This window comes from Nycticebus coucang, chromosome 12 (assembly GCF_027406575.1).
Source record: "Nycticebus coucang isolate mNycCou1 chromosome 12, mNycCou1.pri, whole genome shotgun sequence".
Lineage (NCBI taxonomy): Eukaryota > Metazoa > Chordata > Mammalia > Primates > Lorisidae > Nycticebus > Nycticebus coucang.
In genome coordinates this window covers 47404334-47427876 of record NC_069791.1, presented here as the reverse complement: position 1 = coordinate 47427876, position 23543 = coordinate 47404334, and the positions used below count along the sequence as shown (strand labels likewise).

The window sequence follows — 23543 nt, the reverse complement described above, 5'->3', positions numbered from 1 at the left end:
ACACAAGGGCTTACTATGCCTCACACTGCTACATAATAATTAACCAAATAACTATCTTTTCTTCCCAAATGTGTTGTAAACACATACAGAGCAATTTGATCCCAAATAGATTCTAAATCTTGCAGAAGGAAATAGGGTTACGATAACCACAATCTGATATTCTCTTATTGTCCCTGGGGAAAAGCAGCTTTCATTCCTGGGCTGGCACAGCAGGGGAGTCTTCTTAAGGGGATGGTGCTGATGGGATCATGTCACCCAGACTGGGGTCAGATCAGTATCTGGGATCAACTGCTAGCAAATACACTTCTTAGAAAAAGAAATATTTTAAAAATCACGTATCTTTCTAAAAGTTTTTAAGTTAAATATTACCTACCTACTATCAAGGAAAAGGAGATCAAAAGCTGGTGGTAGCAGTTGCTCCTATAATTATTACTACTGTTAGGATGGGAAACTAACAGTTTTTCTCCTCCAGTTATACAAGATTTCTTTAGATGAATAGTTGTGCTCTTTTCTTTAGTTTGCCATGTACCAGCAATTTTACTACATCATGAAAAGAGAATAAATAACAATATCTGCTCTATTTCCCAGATGTGTCTATGTAAAGAAAACACAAAAGCATTGATGCCCAACTAGTGAAATTTCACCAGATCTCCAGGGCAAAGAATAATGGGAAATCTTCATGTGCACAGTTTAATGAAGTAAATTTACCACTGACACCAAACAATCTGTCAAAAAGAGGACAAAGGACAAAACAGTAGCTAAGCTCCAGCAAACCTGGAAGAAGAAAGATAGATCTAAAAGATCTAAAATGCAAGTTAAGGATGTTGATACTACTCAAATGAGAAGGAAATAGGGACCAAGGGAACAAATAACACCACTATATACACACGCACAGCTCAAGAAGACATGACAAGGACAGAAGGAATACTAATTTTAGATCTACGGTACTCACCACAAACCAATAATCCTGTTTAATCAACATTACATATGGTTATGTAATACACATTCATTTTTATCCTTGAACACTGTCACTATTTTGATATCTAAGGTGTTAAGTATATGCGACATGAAAAAAATAAGACTTGAAAATTTCCCAGTAAGAAACAAATGATTTTATTTTCAACCTAATCAATCATAGTGGGCTAAGAAAAACAAGACCAAATATGTAATTTTTAAAATGCCTACACAACATTAAATCAAATGTTCTTCCCTGTATAAGTTTTATTGCTACAGACATTCTTCTAGGACACATGAGCTTTAAACTATTTTTTCAAGAGTAATATGTGTAGACTCATGTATGATTTGTAGCTGAACAAAAATACACAATTGTGAACTAGCTGGGATTAAGTAGGCAATCTACACTCAAGCAGATCTAAAGGAAGCTAAAAGCCTATCTAAAAAGTGAACTAACTCGTAACATTTGTCTCACTAGCACTACACTCCAGCTATTGAAAGAGTCAAACACTAACCTGGATTTTAAGGAAGGCGGGGAAGAGGCAGTGAAACGCCAACAACAGGGAGAAAATTTATATAGTTAGTCTATGTAAAATTTTCTATTAATGGAAACCAGCTGTAAGAATAAGAGACGTCACTCTCACTATTTGAGCCTGGTAGAATACTAATGGGTGTTTCTTCCATTCCAAGTTTTCATTTTTTAGAAGGAAGCCCCTTTAAGTCATTATTCTCTTAGAGTCCCTAGCACTCCTCAGAATTACCTTTCTAAAATAACTGTTATTTTAAAAAAATAATAAGTAACTGCTCTAGAGTCAAATTTTCTATCCTTTAGAAGGATACAGTGGCTCTCTGAAGAGCCATTGAGAGCTATTCCTTGTATAAGTCATATCTTCCCCAACGAAAAATTGAGATCCTGTTTTAAACATGTGATCCAAAAAACTTCTAACACAGTCTCATTCAAAGTTCAAATTTTAGACTTAACACTCAATATCAGAGATATATGCCACTTACAAAATACAGGATAAAATATTCTCTATGGATTATTGTCACCATAATTCTATTTGATTGCCACAAACTTAATTCTAACACTTCGTTAATATTTTTCTCCAAATTTTTGTTAATTAATCTTTCTTCCATGCATCCCATATATCAGTTGAAAAACTGTTTACATGTAACCATCTTTAATATGTTCCATGACCTACCCCCAACACCAATAACAATAATAAAAGTTATATATACATATGGGCTTGGTTTTCCTGACTGAAATAAGCCAGCTCTTCCAGTATACATCTTTCAGTTTGCAGAAACTGTCCCTAGGAAATTCGGGCAGTGGCTTTATCTAAAATGAGGAAAATCATCTTTGTAAGCTTTAAGACTAGAAACAGATGAACACCCATTTCCCATACCAATATATCTCAGAAATCCTGGGATTATGTAGAAGAGAATACATTATCCCTAGAAAAGAGAAAGTTAAGTAAGATTTCTATAAAAGATACCTCTGGCACCTACACAACTATTAAGAGACAAGAATATCTGTATTGAATTACTATTAACTCAAAATCATCATAAAACTAGTTTTAAAATGAAAAACAAACCTCAATTTTGTCTGTTTTGGCATCTCCCCAGTATATTTTGCTTTCATCATAATCCAAGGCTAAACCATTTGGCCAACCAAGAGAGGTGTTAACCAAAACTACACGGTCAGAACCATCCAGAGCTGCTCGTTCAATTTTTGGAATTTCTCCCCAGTCAGTCCAATACATGTACCTATAGAAGTATATAAAAAATGAGCTAAAAATAGACAATAGAGCATAACTTTCAGATATATAAACATAAAGAGTATGTTTAAGACATTTACAATAGCAGTATGTAAGTTTGTGAGAAATTTTCAGATCAGTGTTTTCTGATACTAAAAACGCCTCCCAATGAGATTTTATTTTTAGTTATGAAACCATTTTGTGCTCCTTCCTATGAACTTCATCTCTTTTTCTTGGCTTGTCATCCATGACACAAAAAGTTTATCCCAGTAGTAACATTCAGATGACAAGGTGAATTCCCCAAAACATCTTCTGCACCACTAAGTAATTCTTCTTATGGCTCCTGGATGTTGAAGTGGCTCTAAAGCATTGATATACACTGAGGTATAATAATTAGTTACTATATTTATCCTCAGAATAAATCTCATAGTAACAGTAACATTGGTAAGTACATTTCCCTGGACTATGGTCACCATGGCACAGCAAAAGAAAAAAAAAAAACCCAAGACTAGAAATAAAGCTATATGGCCTGATTCTTATACTTAGGGAAATACAAAGTAAGACATATTCTTAATATAAAAACTAGAAGTGGGATGAAATTAAATCTTCTAAGGAATGGAAAAGAGTTCTGAAAACAATTTATTTCCACATTTTTCATGGTTATGATGCAATCTGAGCAAAATCTACAGACAACACCCAAAGTCAGCAAATGTGGACTTAATTTAGCAAGAAAAACTATTCAAAATATTCAAGGCAAAAAATTAGCATTTCTTTAACTTGAGATCTCACTCCAATCATCAATTTTTTTTTCTTGAGACAGTCTCACTTTGTGGCTCTCGGTAGAGTGCCGTGGCTTCACAAAGCAAAGCAACCTCAAACTCTTGGGCTTAAGAGATTCTCTTGCCTCAGCCTCCCAAGTAGCTTGGACTCTAGGTGCCTCCCAAAATGCCCAGCTCTTTTTTTAGCGACAAGGTCTCGCTCTGGCTCTGGCTTGGGCTGGTCTGGAAGTCATGAGTTCAGGCAATCCACCCACCGTGGCCTCCCCAGAGTGCGAAGATTAACAGGTATGAGTCACCATGCCAGGCCTCAACCAATGTATTTCAAAAATGGATAGGCACTGAAGAGTTTTGTATTGGAAACCAACATACATACTTCACTATTGTCTTAGTCTATATTTTCACAGACCTGGCAAAATTAAAAACAGCAACTTCTTACCCAACCATTGGATCTAACACAATAGCCCGGGGTTCCTCTAAGTCCTCTGAAATCAAGATCTTCCGCATGGTTCCATTGAGCCTTGTCACTTCTATCCGATCAGTGCCAGTGTCTGTCCAATAGAGATTTCGTGCAACCCAGTCAACAGCAATACCATCAGGATGAGCAATCTGAGCAGTGACCACAAACTGACTTCCAGATCCATCTATGAATGAACGGCGTATGGCTCTCACTTCATCATCAGTCCAATAGATGTAGCCTTCCACAGGATCGTAATCTATGGCAATGGCATGGCGGATGTCTTCTAACTGTAGCACAATGTCTGTAAAATCTGGTGTATCCAAGGAAATGCGTCTCAAGTCTGTCCTTCTAGCTAAAAGCAGTAATTCAGTGGCACCTAGAACAAAGTGAAATGAAGAAGAAATATTTTGAAACCCACAGGTAACATTTAGCCACTCTTAAATAAAAAGAATGTAGAACTTCTTCAGCAATTGAAAAATAAATGGACATTTATTTTATAGTAAAAATGGAAAAAAAAATAGTGAAATAGGAAGAATCTGCTCTGAGATCAAGCTCTACATGGCTTACCTTTCCAAACCAAGTTTCAATATACACTCTCTGGTTTCATTCAATTTATAACTTCTGGAATTAATACTACTATCTAATGAATAATGAACAATGACTGAAAAGCTAAATAGCTGAATATTAAAGAAAGAAGAGATAGAGAATGCAGAGCCTTTCTTTAAGAAGTTTTTGTCTAAAGGTAAAGAAATCTAGCACAAGATTTTCTTTTTGGACACAGAGCCTCAAGCTGTTGCCATGGCATCACAGCTCACAGCAACCTCTAACTCATGGGCTCAAGCAAGTCTCCTGCCTCCTCCTCCCAAGTAGCTGGGACTATAGGTGCCCGCCACAACACCCAGCTATTTTTTGGTTACAGCCATCATGGTTGTTTGGCAGGCCTGGGCTGGATTTGAACCTGCCAGCTCAGGTATATGTGGCTGCTGGCACCTTAGCTGCTTGAGCCACAGGTGCCGAGCCTAGGACAAGATTTCTTTCTTTTTTTTTTTTTTTGTAGAGACAGAGTCTCACTTTATGGCCCTTGGTAGAGTGCCGTGGCCTCACACAGCTCACAGCAACCTCTAACTCCTGGGCTTAAGCAATTCTCTTGCCTTAGCCTCCCGAGTAGCTGGGACTACAGGCACCCGCCACAATGCCTGGCTATTTTTTGGTTGCAGTTTGGCCGGAGCCGGGTTTGAACCTGCCACCCTCAGTATATGGGGCCGGCGCCTTACCGACTGAGCCACAGGCGCTGCCCAGGACAAGATTTCTTAAGAAGTTTTCGTCTAAAGAATCTTTGTGGTTGATGGGAAAGTTCTAAAATTGGACTGACAGTTGCACAACTCTGTATTAAAAATCATTGAACTGGGCGGCGCCTGTGGCTCAGTGAGTAGGGCGCCGGCCCCATGTGCCGAGGGTGGCGGGTTCAAACCCAGCCCCGGCCAAACTGCAACAACAAAAAAAAAATAGCCGGGCATTGTGGCGGGCACCTGTAGTCCCAGCTGCTCAGGAGGTTGAGGCAAGAGAATCGCGTAAGCCCAAGAGTTAGAGGTTGCTGTGAGCCGTGTGACGCCACGGCACTCTACCCAAGGGCGGTACAGTGAGACTCTGTCTTTACAAAAAAAAAAAAGAGTAAAGGCCACTTGCACACCTAAAATAAATAAAATAAAAAAAAAAATCATTGAACTGTATACTTGAAATGGATGGATTTTCTATGCAATGTCTGTAATGCTGCATTTTAGTGAAATTGTCTTAAAGAGAAATACAGGGGAATATCTAATAGAACTCAGGGCAAAGGAGAAGAAAACAGCAGCAATGGAGAGAGGGAATCAGGTAAACATAACACAGTGGTTGAGAGTAAGAGTTGTGGATCCAACAAAACTGGATGCAAGAAGCTACACAAACTTAGGGAAAACATCTAATTTCCCTAAGCATATTTTCCTTATCTATACCTCAGAAGGTACTATGAGGGGTCAAAGAGATAAATGCAAAACTCAGGAAGGTACTGAGTATATAAGTACTCTATAACTATTCACTGCTACAATATTATTCTATTAAAAAATGAAGATGTATGAATTTTTATTTCACTGAAGTTTTAAATTAATTTACGAAATGCTTTAAACTCACACCCCAAATGTTTAACCCCATAACTGACAACAAGGTCACTGAGCTCAATCTTTGTTTTTATTTTTAATGTTCAAGTAAACCATGAGCAAAAAACTGTCTAACCATAAGAAGCTAACAAATGATAGTAAGGAGCAAATGACAACTGAAAGAGTAAGAGACTGCTACTTTAAAAAGGAGTCCAAAAGAAAACACTGGCATATAAACTTTAGGCATCAATCTAGAATTATACAGTTAACAAAACTTGAGGAGTAAAGACTCTCACCTTCACTCTAGGGCTAATCATAAATGAACTCTAACTTACGGAAAATACAGCCCCAAACACCGTGGTAGGCATCAAGAAGGAGTAACAGTACAATTCACTGTCCTTGCTGACTACCAAAAGAAGCCAGCCCAAAACATTACACAGAGCTGTTAATCTGAAAAAGGTGATCAAAACAGAATGGTAAACTTAAGGCTACTATATGCCAAATGTACATTCAAAATTTTAAAGTGGTTAAACATGTACATTTGCACTCCTATGGGAGAGTATAAAGACCACTACTGCTAAAATAACTCCTCTGTTTTAAAGTCTCAAGCTACATTCTAAACAAAAAAAGCAACATTACAAAAAGCCTTTGTTTTAAATTGAAACCAAATTATTGTTTGCCATAGAAACTGTCCAACGATAGTCAGCCAGCTTCACCTTTGTCTATGAGGATAATTTATCAATGCCAAGTCATAACAAACATCCTATACAGGACTCAATTCCATCTCTCTGACTCCCTGACCCCTGTGCCGGAAAATCTCTAACACACTCCAAAATATAGGCTTCTGCTTTTCAGATTTAGATAAAGAAGCCATTGCTAAACTTAACTATTTTCTTACCAGGTCTTGCCGGTTGACAGAAAACCAGATGGTGATCCATAGGGGTAAGAATGAAGAATAACATTCTAATTAAGACGAGAAAGAGAAGAACTAGTGTTCTTCCAAACCAGCCCTTGAAATGTCCTAACTCAGTACACTTCTCCAACGTGCCCTCTCCCTCCAGAAAATTAAGAGTAAGGAGAAGAGGCAATGTATCGTTGTTAAGTATAAAAATAAGTTGTTTTAAATAGTATATTAGGAATTTTTTCTTCTTCTGAAAGTACATCTGTCATTAAAAAGCAACTAGAAGTATTCTTCAATCATTTCTTAGAAAATATATCTATCTCATGACACTCTTTACAGATTAAAGTCCAATAAATAATTTTCCCTCCAGAGGTTTTTTTATTAACACATGCTACCTGCTGTTACAAAGGCATTCTTTATGAGAAGTTATACTCGTTTCCACAAGAATCAATTGTGATATCAAACACTAAAAGATCTGATGGAGAAAAGATAACAGTACCTTCTTTCCCCAAAATATTATGTTACTTAAAACATTAAAATAGTTTATCAAATAGCATTGAAGAGATGCCATAGAACACAGAGCATTCCCCTGTTATATAAATTTGGGGGAAGGTTGTAAGACTAAACCTATTTTCCCCAAGTACTGTGAACTATACAGCTGATTATAAAGAAGCAAAATAGGTCATAAAGATTCTTGATTGTTATCATAAAATTTTTCTTTCTAAGAGAACATTTTCTTACCATCTTTGCAGGTTTTTCCATTCTCCAGGAGTTTGACCCCAGTGGGGCAAGCACACTGATAAAAAGGCTTGACTGGAGACATCAAACACAAATGGGAACAGCCACCATTATCAATTCCACATGGATTTGTAGCTGTCAAATATAAATCACACTGATTAATGTCAACGATTACTAGGTATACAAAGGTTAACCACCATAACACGAGGATAGTAATAAACTAAAATTATTACCAAATGTCACCCAAGTGTTTGACTACCAACCCTTATCCACAGATGGGAATTATGCTCAGAAGGGAATTAATCAATGAGAATTTATGTAGCATTTTTTGTCCAAAGAAGAATACACAAGAAGTAAAACAAGAGATCCCTGCCCTACAAAAGCTTACAATATCGTCAGTAAAACAAAATTAACAAACAATAAAACTCAAAAAAGAATACAAAAGAATGAAACTAAATGTTATTTTGCCCATTATAAACTATATGAATAGAGCCAAATGGGAAATAAATCACAGAGGTATAAAGAAAGACATAATGGAAGACACAGGATGTGGCGGGAGCCTTAAAGGACAGGAAGGGTAGACAGGAGGATTCAGGTAGGGTGAAGTCACATGAATAAAAAGACTGGAGGTGTACACTGAGTAAGATGGTAAGATGGACAGTGTAACTGGAGGTTAAGGTTTCTGTTGACTAATAGGAACTAAAGTGGAATGAACCCAAATAACACAGACTATGGTGGAGGGCACTGAAAGCCAATAATGTAACGAGAATGTTGAAAAGTCATGCTTTGGAAAGGTTAACATAAAAAAGGATAAGCACAATGGATTAAAAGAAGGGAAACTGGGGGCAGAGACAACATGGCTGACTGAAGCCAGCTTTCCACAGAGGCTCCCATCCAGAAGGAGAGTTAAAGGCCAGAAATTTAGCAAGTAACCTGGTGGATTAGAACTGCACCAAGACAGAAGGTGAAAAAACTCACATCAACCCCACTGAGGCGAGCTACAACCCCAAGGATACAACAAAAGGTACAAAAAACATCACCAAGCGGATGGGAGTCCCCTCCCCAATGAGAACGGCTCAGAGTGCCCTACAAACAAACGAGCAGAGTTCAAAGGTCCTTTCACTATAATCCACAGGAGAGATCCTCTAAAAACTGGACCTACCTCCACTACTAGGGTGCCATGGCGTTCTCCTGCCAGGTATAAAACTGAATGAAACTATATACGTTCTCTACCTGCAATTCCAAGCTCCCAGCACTCCCCTCCACTCTCACTCTGAGGTCTGGAGGCCTGTGCCCCAGGAGTCCAGATTCTTGGGTTATTTCTCGAGGGGTGTGGACAGGGCCTGGACTGCAGCTGGTCAGTGCTGATTCTGCAGCACAGGAGTGAACAGAGGATGGTCGGCTGAGAGGGAACGACGCCAGAGCGGCGGTACTCCGAGGTGCAGAGCAACAGCCGTTTTGGGCAACAACAGGGCTTACCCCCAGATATTCCAAAGTCACACCCCCTGTCTTTCTGGGCAACCAGAGGAGGCCAGGCATCTTCTCAGGTGGCAACCACCAAGAAACAGATCTGGGATGGAAACACAGGCCCGGTAAGTAAAGGGTTTGCCTGAGGTCGTACCGGCCTGGGTAGAGCACAGGGACTAGAAAACGCACACGCAGAGCTGGGAGATTCCCAGGGCAGGACTGACCTAGAAGACCGCTTTACTGAGCCGAAGACGCACCCAGCCCCTAGGGGACCATCAGCTTACACAAAGGAGGAGAGGCAGAGGCTGGCTATGACAGGTAACCGTGCTGCGAATATAAACAGCTGAGAACATACAGCAGCACTGACAGGGCCTGAGGCACAGGTTCTGGGTACTCAAAACAGCTTCTCTTCTGCAGGGGAATTTAGCAGGGACAGAAGCAAATTCCCACAAAGTTGTTCTCTTCTGTCAATAACATCAATCAGGGGCGGGGCTACAACTAAGTGAACACCCCCCAGCCTTCATCAAGCACCCAAGGTTATAAGGCCTCGCCTGCCCTGCTGGATAGAGACAGAGAGCAGAGGCCTGGCTGAACAGACATAGATTTCCTTGTGATTCAGGCAGGTGCAAGCCCCTGGAGTATCTGTTCATTGGAGGCAACTGGGTCACAGCCCTGAGGGGTTATCAGTGACTGGGTGTGACAGAGCTGCAAGGTAGGGGAAGGAGGCATCAACCTTCCCAGACTAATCTATTTGCTGGGCGGGTGCTCCTGACTTCACGGAGCACCGGAGCAAGTCATATCTGAGTTATGAGTAGACCCCGGCGATCTAGCTGCCAGAGACCTTTTAAACTCGCCCACCTGAGACAGGTGCTAACTAAGACAATTGATTTGGACTTTTGAACTGAGCCAATTGCCCGAGGACTATCCAAGTGGTGGCCTGGGTGTGTGGTTATAGGAAGGATTGATTTTCCTTTTCCAATTGTTACCTGTGGGGGGCAGGGGGACTTAATTGCTGGTATTTCTCCACGGCTGATACTTCAACCCAGAGTAACTGTTTCACTAGGGTTGGACAGAGACCAGCTGAAAACAAGACAGAGCCACTTAGCCCCACAACACCAAACAGGTCCCCAGTTTCTTAGGCCATATCACTGTACGGGTCCTCAACAAACCTCCAGGGGAAAAGTCAAAAGATGTAAAATAATCATGGGGCGGAATCAGTGGAAAAACTCTGGTAACATGAATAACCAGAATAGATCAACCCCCCCAAGGTAAGATAAGGGAGATGTAAACTGGCCAAGATGTCAGAAATGGTATACAGAATTTGCACTGCAAACAAGATTAATAGAATGGAGGAAAATTTGAATTAGAAATTCAAGGAGCAATTCAAAAGTTAGAATTAGAAATTAAAGGAGCAATTCAAAAGTCTTAAGAATTTCACAAATTTAAAGACAAAACCAACAAAGATTTTAACGCACTGAAGCAAGAATTTGCAGCCCTCAAAGATCTGAAAAATACAGTAGAATCCCTCAGTAACAGAGTGGAGCAAGCAGAAGAAACAATTTCTGACAATTAAGACAAAGCTTTTGAACACTCCCAAACTCTCAAAGAGGAAGAGAAATGAAGAGATCTGAAAAACAGATCATTCTCTGAGAGAGCTCTGGGACAGTTCGAAGAAGGCTAATATCCACCTCATTGGAATCCCTGAAAGTGATGACGTGGCCTCGCAAGGCAGAGGCCCTTCTCCATGGAATTATAAAAGATAATTTTCCAGACATGCAAAGAGATTCTGAAATTCAGATAGCAGACTGTTTTAGAACCCCAGCATGACTGAACCCGAATAAGACATCCCCCAGGCATATCATAATTAACTTCACTGAAGTTAATATGAAGGAGAAAATTCTGAAAGCAGCCAGACGTAAGAAATCCATTACCTACAAAGGGAAGAATATTAGAATGACTGCAGATCTCTCTGCTGAAATTTTCAAGCCAGAAGAGGGTGGTCATCGACTTTTAATCTCCTAAAACAAAATAACTTTCAACCCCGGATACTGAATCCAGCTAAACTGAGTTTCATTTACGATGGAGAAATTAAATACTTTAATGACATTCATATGTTAAAGAAATTTGCCATAACCAAACCAGCTCTTCAGGATATTCTCAGACCTATCCTCCACAATGACCAGCCCAATCCTCTACCACAAAAGTAAACTCACTCAGAAACTCTTGATCAAACTCCAACTTCCACACTGGCGAAAGGATTAAAAATGTCCAATAGACTTTAAAAACTCAACACCCAAAATTTTACCTGACTTATCAATATTCTCCATTAATGTGAACGGCTTAAACTGTCCTCTAAAGAGGTACAAGTTGGCTGACTGGATACAAAAACTCAGGGCACATATCTGCTGCATACAAGAGTCACATCTTACCTTAAAAGACAAATACACACTCAGGGTGAAAGGATGGTCATCCATATTTCAGACAAATGGTAATCAGAAAAAAGCAGGTGCTGCAATTTTATTTGCAGATACAATAGGCTTTAAACCAACAAAAGAAAGGAAGGGTAAGAATGGTCACTACATATTTGTTAAGGGTTATACTCAATATAATGAGATTTCAATTATTAATATCTATGCACCCAACAAGAATGCACCTCAATTTATAAGAGAAACTCTAACAGACATGAGCAACTTGATTTCCTCCAGCTCCATAATAGTCGGAGATTACAACACTCCTTTGGCAGTGTTGGATCGATCCTCCAATAAGAAGCTGAGCAAAGAAATTTTAGATTTAAACCTAACCATCCAACATTAGGATTTAGCAGACGTCTACAGAACATTTCATCCCAACAAAACTGAATACACATACTTCTCATCAGCCAACGGAACATACTTCAAAATAGATCACAACTTAGGTCACAAGTTTAATCTCAGTAAATTTTAAGGAATAGAAATTATTCCTTGCATCTTCTTGGACCACCATGGAGTAAAAGTTGAGCTCAGTAACAACAGGAATCTGCATACTCATAAAAAACATGGAAGTTAAATAACCTTATGCTGAATGATAGCTGGGTCACAGATGAGATTAAGAAGGAAATTGCCTGTGGCTCAGTCGGTAAGGAGCCAGCCCCATATACCGAGGGTGGCGAGTTCAGACCCAGCCACGGCCAAACTGCAACCAAAAAATAGCCGGGCGCCTATAGTCCCAGCTACTTGGGAGGCTGAGGCAAGAGAGTCGCTTAAGCCCAGGAGTTGGAGGTTGCTGTGAGCTGCGTGAGGCCACGGCACTCTACCAAGGGCCATAAAGTGAGACTCTGTCTCTACAAAAAAAAAAAAAAGGAAATTGCCAAATTTTTGGAACAAAATGACAATGAAGACACGAATTCGCAGAACCTCTGGGATACCACAAAGGCAGTCCTAAGAGGGAAATTTATAGCACTGCAAGCCTTCCTGAAGAGAACGGAAAGAGAGCAAGTTAACAACTTAATGGGACATCTCAAGGAACTGATAAAGGAAGAACATTCCAACCCCAAACCCAGCAGAAGAAAAGAAATAACCAAAATTAGAACAGAATTAAATGAAATTGAAAACAAAAGAATAATACAACAGATCAATAAATCAAAAAGTTGGTTTTTTGAAAATGTCAATAAAATTGATAAACCTTTGGCTAACCTAACCAGGAAAAAAAGAGTAAAATCTCTAATCTCATCAATCAGAAACGACAAAGACAAAATAACAACACACTCCTCAGAAATTCAAAAAAATCCTTAATGGATACTACAAGAAACTTTATTCTCAGAAATATGAAAATCTGAAGGAAATTGACCAAAACTTGGAAGCACGTCACCTTCCAAGACTTAGCCAGAATCAAGTGGAAATGTTGAACAGGCCCACGTCAAGTTCTGAAATAGCATCAACCATACAAAACCTCCCTAAAAAGAAAAGCCCGGGACCAGATGGCTTCACATCAGAATTCTACCAAACCTTTAAAGAGGAATTAGTACCTGTATTACTCAACCTGTTCCAAAATGTAAAAAAGAAGGAAGACTACTCAACACGTTCTATGAAGCAAACATCACCCTGATCCCCAAACCAGGAAAAGACCCAACAAGAAAAGAAAATTATAGACCAATATCACTAATGAATATAGATGCAAAAATATTCAACAAGATCCTAACAAACAGAATCCAGCAACACATCAAACAAATTATACATCATGACCAAGTCGGTTTTATCCCAGGGTCTCAAGGCTGGTTCAATATATGTAAATCTGTAAGTATAATTCAGCACATAAACAAATTAAAAAACAAAGACTATATGAATTTCTCAATTGATGCAGAAAAAGGTTTTGATAATATCCAGCATCCCTTCATGATCAGAACACTTAAGAAAATTGGTATAGAAGGGACATTTCTTAAACTGATAGAGGCCATATACAGCAAACCCACAGCCAATATCGTATTGAATGGAGTTAAACTGAAATCATTTCCACTCAGCTCAGGAACCAGACAAGGCTGCCCATTGTCTCCAGTGCTCTTTAACATTGTCATGGAAGTTTTAGCCATTGCAATTAGGGAAGAAAAGGCGATCAAGGGTATCCATATAGGGTCAGAAGCGATCAAACTTTTGCTCTTCACAGATGATATGATTGTATATCTGGAAAACACCAGGGATTCTACTACAAAACTCTTAGAAGCAATCAAGGAATACAGCAGCGTCTCAGGTTACAAAATCAACACTCATAAATCGGTAGCCTTTATATATACCAACAATAGTCAAACTGAAAAAAACAGTTAAGAACTCTATTCCGTTCACAGTAGTGCCAAAGAAGATGAAATATTTGGGAGTTTATCTAACAAAGAATGTGAGAGATCTCTATAAAGAGAACTATGAAACTCTAAGAAAAGAAATAGCTGAAAATGTTAACAAATGGAAAAACATACCATGCTCATGGCTGGGAAGAATCAACATTGTTAAAATGTCCATACTACCCAAAGCAATATACAATTTTAATGCAATCCCTATTAAAGCTCCACTGTCATACTTTAAAGATCTTGAAAAAATAATACTTTGTTTTATATGGAATCAGAAAAAACCTCCAATAGCCAAGACATTACTCAGAAATAAAAACAAAGCAGGAGGAATCATGCTACCGGACCTCAGACTTATACTATAAATCGATATTGATCTAAACAGCATAGTACTGGCACAAAAACAGAGAGTTAGATGTATGGAACAGAATAGAGAACCAAGAGATGAATCCAGCTACTTACGGTCATTTGATCTTTGACAAGCCAATTAAAAACATTCAGTGGGGAAAAGATTTCCTTTTTAACAAATGGTGCTGGGTGAACTGGCTGGCAACCCATAGAAGACTGAAACTGGACCCACACCTTTCACCATTAACTAAGATAGACTCTCACTGGATTAAAGATTTAAACTTAAGACATGAAACTATGAAAATACTAGAAGAAAGTGCAGGGAAAACCCTTGAAGAAATTGGTCTGGGCGTGTATTTTATGAGGAGGACCCCCCGGGCAATTGAAGCAGCTTCAAAAATACACTACTGGGACCTGATCAAAGTAAAAAGCTTCTGCACAGCCAAGGACACAGTAAGTAAAGCAAGCAGACAGCCCTCAGAATGGGAGAAGATATTTGCAGGTTATGTCTCCAACAAAGGTTTAGTAATTAGAATCCACAGAGAACTCAAACGTATAAGCAAGAAAAGAATAAGTGATCCCATCGCAGGCTGGGCAAGGGACTTGAAGAGAAACTTCTCTGAAGAAGACAGGCACACGGCCTACACACATAGAAGAAATGCTCATCATCCCAATCATCAGAGAAATGCAAATCAAAACTACTCTGAGATATCATCTAACTCCAGTAAGATGAGCCCATATCACAGAATCCCAAGACCAGAGATGTTGGCGTGGATGTGGAGAAAAGGGAACACTTCTACACTGCTGGTTAGAATGCAAATTAATACATTCCTTTTGGAAAGATGTTTGGAGAACACTTAGAGATCTAAAACTAGACCTGCCATTCGATCCTACAATTCCTCTACTAGGTATATACCCAGAAGACCAAAAATCACATGACAACAAAGATATTTGTACCAGAATGTTTACTGCAGCCCAATTCATAATTGCTAAGTCATGGAAAAAGCCCAAGTGCCCATCGATCCACGAATGGATTAATAAATTGTGGTATATGTACACCATGGAATATTATGCAGCCTTAAAGAAAGATGGAGACTTTACCTCTTTCATGTTTACATGGATGGAGCTGGAACATATTCTTCTTAATAAAGTATCTCAAGAATGGAAGAAAAAGTATCCAATGTACTCAGCCCTACTATGAATCTAATTGATGGCTTTCATATGAAAGCTATAACCCAGTTATAAGCTAAGAATAGGGGGAAGAGGGAGAGGGAGAGAAAGGAGGGGGGAGGATGGGTGGAGGGAAGATGATTGGTGGGATTACACCTACGGTGCATCTTACAAGGGTACGTGTGAAACTTACTAAATGTAGAATATAAATGTCTTAACACAATAACTAGGAAAATGCCAGGAAGGCTATGTTAATCAGTGTGATGAAAATGTGTCAAACGGTCTATAAAACCAGTGTATGGTGCCCCATGATCGCATTAATGTACACAGCTATGATTTAATTTTAAAAAAAAGGGGGGGGAGTGAAAAGCAGAGAAAACAAATTAGCAAATTTGAGACACTGTGGAAAGAGATGTATTCAAACAATATTCATACAAAAAAATGAACATGAGATAGAAACAAACCTAACATGGGTAAATATGAAGGTTAAAAGAAAATAATACCAAAGAGTACTATAAATTTTTGAACCAGTAAAACATAAAGGATCAATACTGCCATTTAAAAAAATGTTTGTTTTCCTGTGGGCTAACCATGACAATAAAAATTTCGTTGAGTGATCAAACATTTTCTGTTTTACAAAAGTATAACATACACTTACAATCATTTTTAAGGACTCAAGATCATCATATCCTAACATAACACATTCAATGTTTGATTATCACCTCCTGAAGAGATGTTAATATAAAGCAATGCATGATCCAAAAGCATGGATCATGCATTGCTTTATTTTTGCCTATGGAACACAATCTGAAATATACTCAGACACACACCAGACATTTATTTACACACAAGTGCTAAACTTTTAACATTCTCGTATTCCTTTAAACTTAATTCTAGTACTCTCTTACAAGAAGATGATGTCAGCAATTACAGCCTAAGTCATTGTAAAGGGTGACCAAAAATAGAAGCAAAACTAAGGAGATAAAATAAAAGGGGTGCACAGAAAAAGTTGACGCAGGTATTTTATTCAATAAGCTGAGATACTTAAATTCATCAGCTAGATTAACAAAGATTTCTACTCAAAATAAAAATGAACACCAACGTACAGAGAAGTAATACGAACAAGAAATCCTTTTGTGTATAAGCTTAGCATTTAAGCTATCTCAATTTCTTAATTTATTTCTCTCTTCTCTGACTCTATTACCTCTGCCCCAAACAAATGGTTCAGGTGGTCTGGAGTGACAAACAGGGTATAAATGGTTTAGGCTACCATTTAACCTGAATTATAGTTTGATATTTTCTCCCTTTTTATTCCTCCCAACTACCTTTGGATATGCCCCCTCTCCTGACCCTCACTACAGCCAGACATTAGAGTGCTACAAAACTATTCCAACTTGCAATTCAAAAATCAAGATCACTTACCATTTGGCTGCCTCTGTTGGCTGAAGGCATGGATATCCATGGGCGAGAAGATGTTAGAATGGATTTCACGCAGACCCTCGCCAGTGTACTTGTTGCAAGCCAAAATGGAATGTGTATTCCAGTCAGTCCAGTACAGTGTGTCCTCAAATAACGTCAAGGCGAAAGGATGTGGAAGGGAGCCTTTAACCACTGCCTGCCTGTAACACAAACAGAAAAATACAAACTTGGTTCTAAATTTTCTTCTTCTATCCAAACTTCATCTCTTCCATCAAAATGATGTCAGTTCACATTAACACATATAAATCCAGAGTAATACCAATGTTTAGGTCAAAAACATCCATGAAAAGTAATTCACATAGTGAACTTGAGCACATTTAAAGACATCCAAAACCCCCAACCACGCATTTCAGAACAGACCCTAATTTGGCAGCAGGTCCCAAATTCCTTACAAACTACCAGACAGAAAGGACACACTGCTTTCTGATTGTTAACAATGCTGTCATTCCCACTTCTCTGGACTCACAGCTTCCACCTTTTCACAATTCATGTCATTAAAAGGAGAAGGTAAGGCTTGGCACAGTGGTTACAGTGCCGGCCGGAACACAGTGGTTACAGTGCCGGCCACCTGCATTGAGGCTGGCGGGTTCCAACCCAACCCAGGCCAGCTAAACAACAATGACAACTGCAACAAAAAAATAGCCGGGCACTGTGCCAGGCGCCTGTAGTCCCAGCTGGGAGGCTGCGGCCAAGAGAACTGCTTAAGCCTAGCCCAAGAGTTTGAAGTTACTGTGAGGTGTGACTCCATGGCACTCTACCGAGAATGATATAGTGAGACTCTGTCTCAGGGGGGGGAAAAAAAAAAAAAAGGAGAAGGTAAGCAAGGCAGAAGTCCTGGGGGTCACAGTAGGAAGATTTATTTCAGGAATAGGTTTTTAACTTGTGGAAGGAACAAAAATCTGAGCCTGTTTTTCTATACCTTCTATGGTTTTCATAACTAAGAATAAAAACATATACCAAGGCTAAGAAGGCACTTAGGTAGAGCTCTTCCTGCAAATCCCAGCCTAGCTCCAGCAAATGATCACCTACTCTGGTTTTTTCCTATACTGTTATTTAACTTTCCCAATTTTAGCAGCCAAAACAAAGTGCTGCCACTGGCAGAATGTGCTCATGAGACAAAGGAGACCAAAATTTTCATAAGCAATAGATACTATTTAAAAAGAAAAGTAGAGAACTTGATTAGTACTCAAGGCACAGAACTTTCCAGAGTGCCATAGCTACCCAATAAGTAAATGCTCTAGAATAAAGAATAAATCATGTTTGAGTGAGAGTAACATTCAAGAAAATAAATGTGTTGATCTTTTCATAAATCCAAGTTTCCCAAAAGTCTACCCAGGACAAAGTAGAGAGGGAGAGGGGGGAAAAAAAGGAGGATAAAGTGGAAAAGGAAGGGAAAATAAGGTATTGAAAAGAAACTAAAAGTATACTATATCTAGGAAGATGATTCAATGTTCAGGTCTTTTAGGTTACTCCATCTCTAGTGTCTAACAGATTACCAGTATATTAAGCTAAATTCAAGAGCAATATAATCATTTTTATCTAAGCAGAATTATAATCTGTGACTACACATGGAATGGTCCTAAAGTATTACAAATTCAGGCCAAACTTTTAAAAATCAAATACAATATGAGCATGACTAGTTTGCCAGCAAACCGTATTTTGGAACCTCACACCTACTGTGTCATCTCACATGACAACAGTTTTCTCTTCTCATTTTCATTCTCTCTTCCCAAGCAGATTACCTTTCCTTTTCATTTCTTAAATAGAACTAACACAACGCTTACTCCTCAAGCACTGTCTTCCACTTTTCAAATGGACCATCTTATTAAGTTTACTAACGGTACTATACTATTTATAAAAATGATATCATAGTTTAAGTTCAATTTTTAAGAAGCCTGTATATTTCACACTAGAGTCTTCCAAAATTCATGATGGTAACACACAAAGAATACTGAGAGACTGCCAACAAAGACAAGAAACAGAAGTGAAAAATAAATAGTAGAAACTAAGTTACTTGACATTTCATCAACCATCGTAAAGAACTTCAAATTATATAACCAGATCTTTCAAAAACACTGGAGGAAAAAAATAGCCTTTGAAGTCTTTGTATATCATCAAATAAAAACTTGAAATTCACTCTAATAAACTAGACATAGGAAAATAAACAAATGGAAAAAGCAAAATCCCTCCCTAAAAGCTATATTCATTTTATATAGTAAATAATACATACGATTAGAAATCAGATAAGAGTTGAATTTAAACTTCCCACACACTTACTACTTTACATAGTATCTGCAAACTTTGTTTTCCTCATCTGTAAATGTTAAGAAAATAACGTATCCTCACTGAGTTACTGTGAAGATTGAATGATAATGTATGCAAAAGCCATTCAGCACTACTCTTGGTACTTTATTACATTCCATAAATTATTCCTCAATTTTAGGGAATATATTTTCAATTTCAATATGTTAAGACTTCTGATATAAAAGTAACATTTTATACTGTGAATATTTCATGTAGTTGTTTTTAAATCATTAAGTTATTAAAATCAGCAGTTTATGAGAATCAATAAATACTAAACACTAAATTTAAACACCATTTTTTTTTCATAGCCTTCCTTAATCTTCTCCCCTCACAAGCCAAATTATTACTCTTCCTCTCTGCTCTCATAGCACTGAACTATTTTACCTTAAACTTCAAGCAATTCTCCTGCCTCAGACCTTCAAAACTGCTGGGATCACAGGTGTAAGCCCCGACACCTGCCCATCAGTAAACTATTTTCTAACTGTTTACCTATCCAACAACTCTATAACTGATAACCTTTTTGAGAGTAAGGACTCTGGCTTCTGTTTCCAGGTTCTTACACAATGCTATGAGCACAAATTAGATGTACATAACATAAATGAATTATTAGACATTTCATGAATGCAAGATAAAACTAAATGCTTTTAAAGAAACATATGAGATTAACACAGCTATAGATAAATGACCCAACACTCCTGGGTCATTTTTTATTTATCTAGCCAAAGGTGACTTGTTCCTAAAATAGAGATAACTATGCATAATCTTCCCCTTCTTTCTGGCTAAGATTAGCAGGTAAGGGCAGCACCTGTGGCTCAGTGGGTAGGGCGCCGGCCCCATACACTGAGGATGGCAGGTTGGAACCTGGCCCCGACCAAACTGCAACAACAACAAAAAAATAGCCGGGTGCTGTGGCAGACGCCTGTACTGCCAGCTACTCAGGAGCTGAGGAATGAGAATCGCCTAAGCCCAAAAGCTGGAGGTTGCTGTGAGCTGTGACACCACAGCACTCTACCAAGGGTGACAAAGTGAGACTCTGTCGCTTTAAAAAAAAAAATTGGTGGGACCACACCTATGGTGCATCTTACAAGGGTACATGTGAAATTTACTAAACGTAGAATAAAATATCTTAATACAATAACTAAGAAAATGCCACGAAGGCTATGTTAATCAGTTTAATGAAAATGTTACAAACTGTATATAAAACCAGCACATTGATAGAGGGCGGAGTAAGATGGCGGCCGAGTAACAGCTTCCTTGCATCTGGGCACCGTGAGTCTGGGGAGATAGGACTCCAGGCATTTCTGGCTAGTGGGATCTACCTATCATCACCCCTGTGAGGATACAGGGAGTCAGAGAGACTCTTCTGGACCCCAAGAGGAGGACTAAAACAGTGGAAAACCGGCAAGTGGTCGCGTCTGTTCAATCCGTCTAAACCCGCCCGCAACTGTAACTTCAGCAGCAGCAAGACTGCAAACCAGAAAGGCCTTACCTGTGAACTGTTTTGGTGTCTTTGGACGTGGCACTCAGTTGAACTGCCTTGGGGAGAGCCTGAGCGGGAGTGCGGAGAAATTTGGCCGTTGTCTAGGGCCCCAGTCTGAGCCGCTGAGCCAGACGGAGCCAATAGTGTTTGGCTGTGGGTCACAGGGAGCCATTGTGAGCGATCTGGCCTGGCAAGCTCTGCCCTCAGGGTTGCACAGCTAGAATTGGGTGGGAGCTGGTAACCCAGCGACCAAGTAGCCTAAGGGCGGGGTCTGAGCCGCCTTGCAGCCCTAACCCTCAGGGGCAGAGTGAGACCAGTTATGGCACACTGGGTAAGTGGATAGCCACTTCAGCAGTGATTCCAGCGAAAAGCACTTTCCTGGGAAAGCTTCTGCTCAGCAAGTGAACAAGTTCAAAGTGCCTTTTAAGTGGGCTGAAGAGAGATTTAGGGTGTCTACCTGCTGAGGTTTGAGAAATCAGCAGCCTCCAGTCATATCAGAACTGTGATTAACATTTCATACCCCAGAAGACGACGTGTTGCCCAGACAATATTCAATAACATATACATACTGCTTGGTTTTTGGTTGTGTTTTTTTTTCGGTTTGGATGTTTTTTTTGTTTGTTTATTTTGATGATGTTGATGTTGTTTTGTTTTTTAAGTTCAACCTTTTCCATACAGATCCTTTTTCTTTCTCAATTTTTCTAGTTCAACTATACTTTCCCATTGCTGCCTTTTTCAATAATTAGAACTTCATTTTTGCTAGTGTTTCTACCGCTATTATTTGCCTTTCCAACCAATTTTATCCCATAAAGTTTTCTGTTTGCTTGTTTTGGTTTGATTTATAGCATTTTTGTCTTTCCTCTCTACTTGGTGGAGGTGGGGTACTGTGTCTAATCAGGTTAGCAAAGAGCTGCTGACCTCAAGGGAACCACCCAACTGGGCACCCCCAGAAGGTGGGGTTTTTTTAAGGTTGTGTCAAAGTACCCGACTGTACACCTATATTGCCCTGTCTCCCTCTTTCTGTGCCTCTCTTCTTTTTGTCAATATTCCTTTCACCCACCCCACTCCTTTCTCTATTTTTCTTTGTTTTTCTTATCACTCGGTCCTCCTTTCTTTCATCCCTTTTTTGCTCTTCAACCTTCTCACCCTTCTGGTCCGGTAACCCTCAGTCCACAGGCATGAGAACTTAAAGAGCAAGAGGAAGTAAAAGGAAAATTAGGGCAAGGAAACAGATAAAAGAAATCACTCATGAGGAAGAATCATCAGAAAACTACAGGCAACATGAAGAACCACTCCAGAACCACGCCAAGGGACCATGAGGTAGCTACTGCAGAGGATTCCACCTATAAAGAAATGTTAGGAATGACAGAAAGGGAATTTATAATACACATGTTGAAAACAATGAAAGAAATGATGGAAACAATGAAGGAAACTGCTAATAAAGTGGAAAATAACCAAAAGGAAATCCAAAAACAGAATCAAATAAGAGATGAACGATATGAAGAATATAAAAAGGATATAGCTGAGCTGAAGGAACTGAAACAGTCAATTAGGGAACTTAAAGATACAATGGAAAGTATCAGCAACAGGTTAGACCATGCAAAAGAAAGAATTTCAGAGGTAGAAGACAAAGTTCTTGAGATAACTCAGATAGTAAAAGAGGCAGAAAAGGAGAGAGAAAGCAGAACATTCACTGTCAGAATTATGGGACTTTATGAAGCGTTCCAACATACGAGTTATAGGAATTCCAGAAGGGGAAGAAGAATGCCCCAGAGGAATGGAAGCCATACTAGAGAATATTATAAAAGAAAATTTCCCAAATATCACCAAAGATTCTGACACACTGCTTTTAGAGGGATATCGGACCCCAGGTCACCTCAACTCTAACCGAGCTTCTCCAAGACACATTGTGATGAACCTGTCCAAAGTCAAGACAAAAGAAAAGATTCTGCAAGCTGCCAGGAGTAAGCGCCAGTTGACCTACAGGGGCAAATCAATCAGAGTGACCGCAGACTTCTCTAATGAAACTTTCCAAGCAAGAAGACAATGGTCATCTACCTTTAATCTACTTAAACAGAACAATTTCCAGCCCAGAATTCTGTACCCTGCTAAGCTAAGCTTAAAAATTGACGGAGAAATCAAATCATTTACGGATATACAAACATTGAGGAAATTCCCACAACAAGACCAGCTCTACAGGAAATACTTCAACCTGTTCTGCACACTGACCACCACAATGAACCAGCAGCAAAGTAAGAACTCAGAAATTAAAGGACAGAACCTAACCTCCACACTGATGCAAAAGATAAAACTAAGCAATGGACTCTCACAAAATAAGATGAATACAATACTACCACACTTATCAATTATCTCAATAAATGTTAATGGCTTGAATTCCCCACTGAAGAGACATAGATTGGTTGGCTGGATTAAAAAAACACAAGCCATCATTTGCTGTCTGCAAGAAACACACCTGGCTTCAAAAGACAAATTAAAGCTCTGAGTCAAGGGTTGGAAGACAATTTTTCAGGCAAATGGAATTCAGAAGAAAAGAGGAGTTGCAATCTTATTTTCAGATACATGTGGATTTAAAGCAACTAAAGTCAAAAAAGACAAAGATGGTCACTTTATATTAGTCAAGGGAAAAATACAACAATAAGACATTTCAATTCTAAATATTTATGCACCCAATTTAAATGTTCCCAGATTCTTGAAACAGACCTTACTCAGTCTGAGCAATATGATATCTGATAATACCCTAATAACA

The 23543-nt window shown here is 39.0% G+C and overlaps 1 protein-coding gene across 4 annotated transcripts in view; it reads right to left on the bottom strand.

Moving 5' to 3' along the window:
- LRP6 (LDL receptor related protein 6) overlaps positions 1-23543 on the bottom strand; it is a 197632-nt gene that overhangs the window by 82985 nt on the left and 91104 nt on the right. For all 4 annotated transcript variants that reach the window (XM_053555768.1, XM_053555770.1, XM_053555772.1 and 1 more), the window contains 4 exons: positions 16936-17132; positions 7722-7853; positions 3927-4323; positions 2550-2721 (listed from right to left, as the gene is read on the bottom strand). In XM_053555768.1, coding sequence (XP_053411743.1) covers positions 2550-2721; positions 3927-4323; positions 7722-7853; positions 16936-17132 — 898 coding nt within the window. The remainder of the gene's footprint in view (positions 1-2549; positions 2722-3926; positions 4324-7721; positions 7854-16935; positions 17133-23543) is intronic.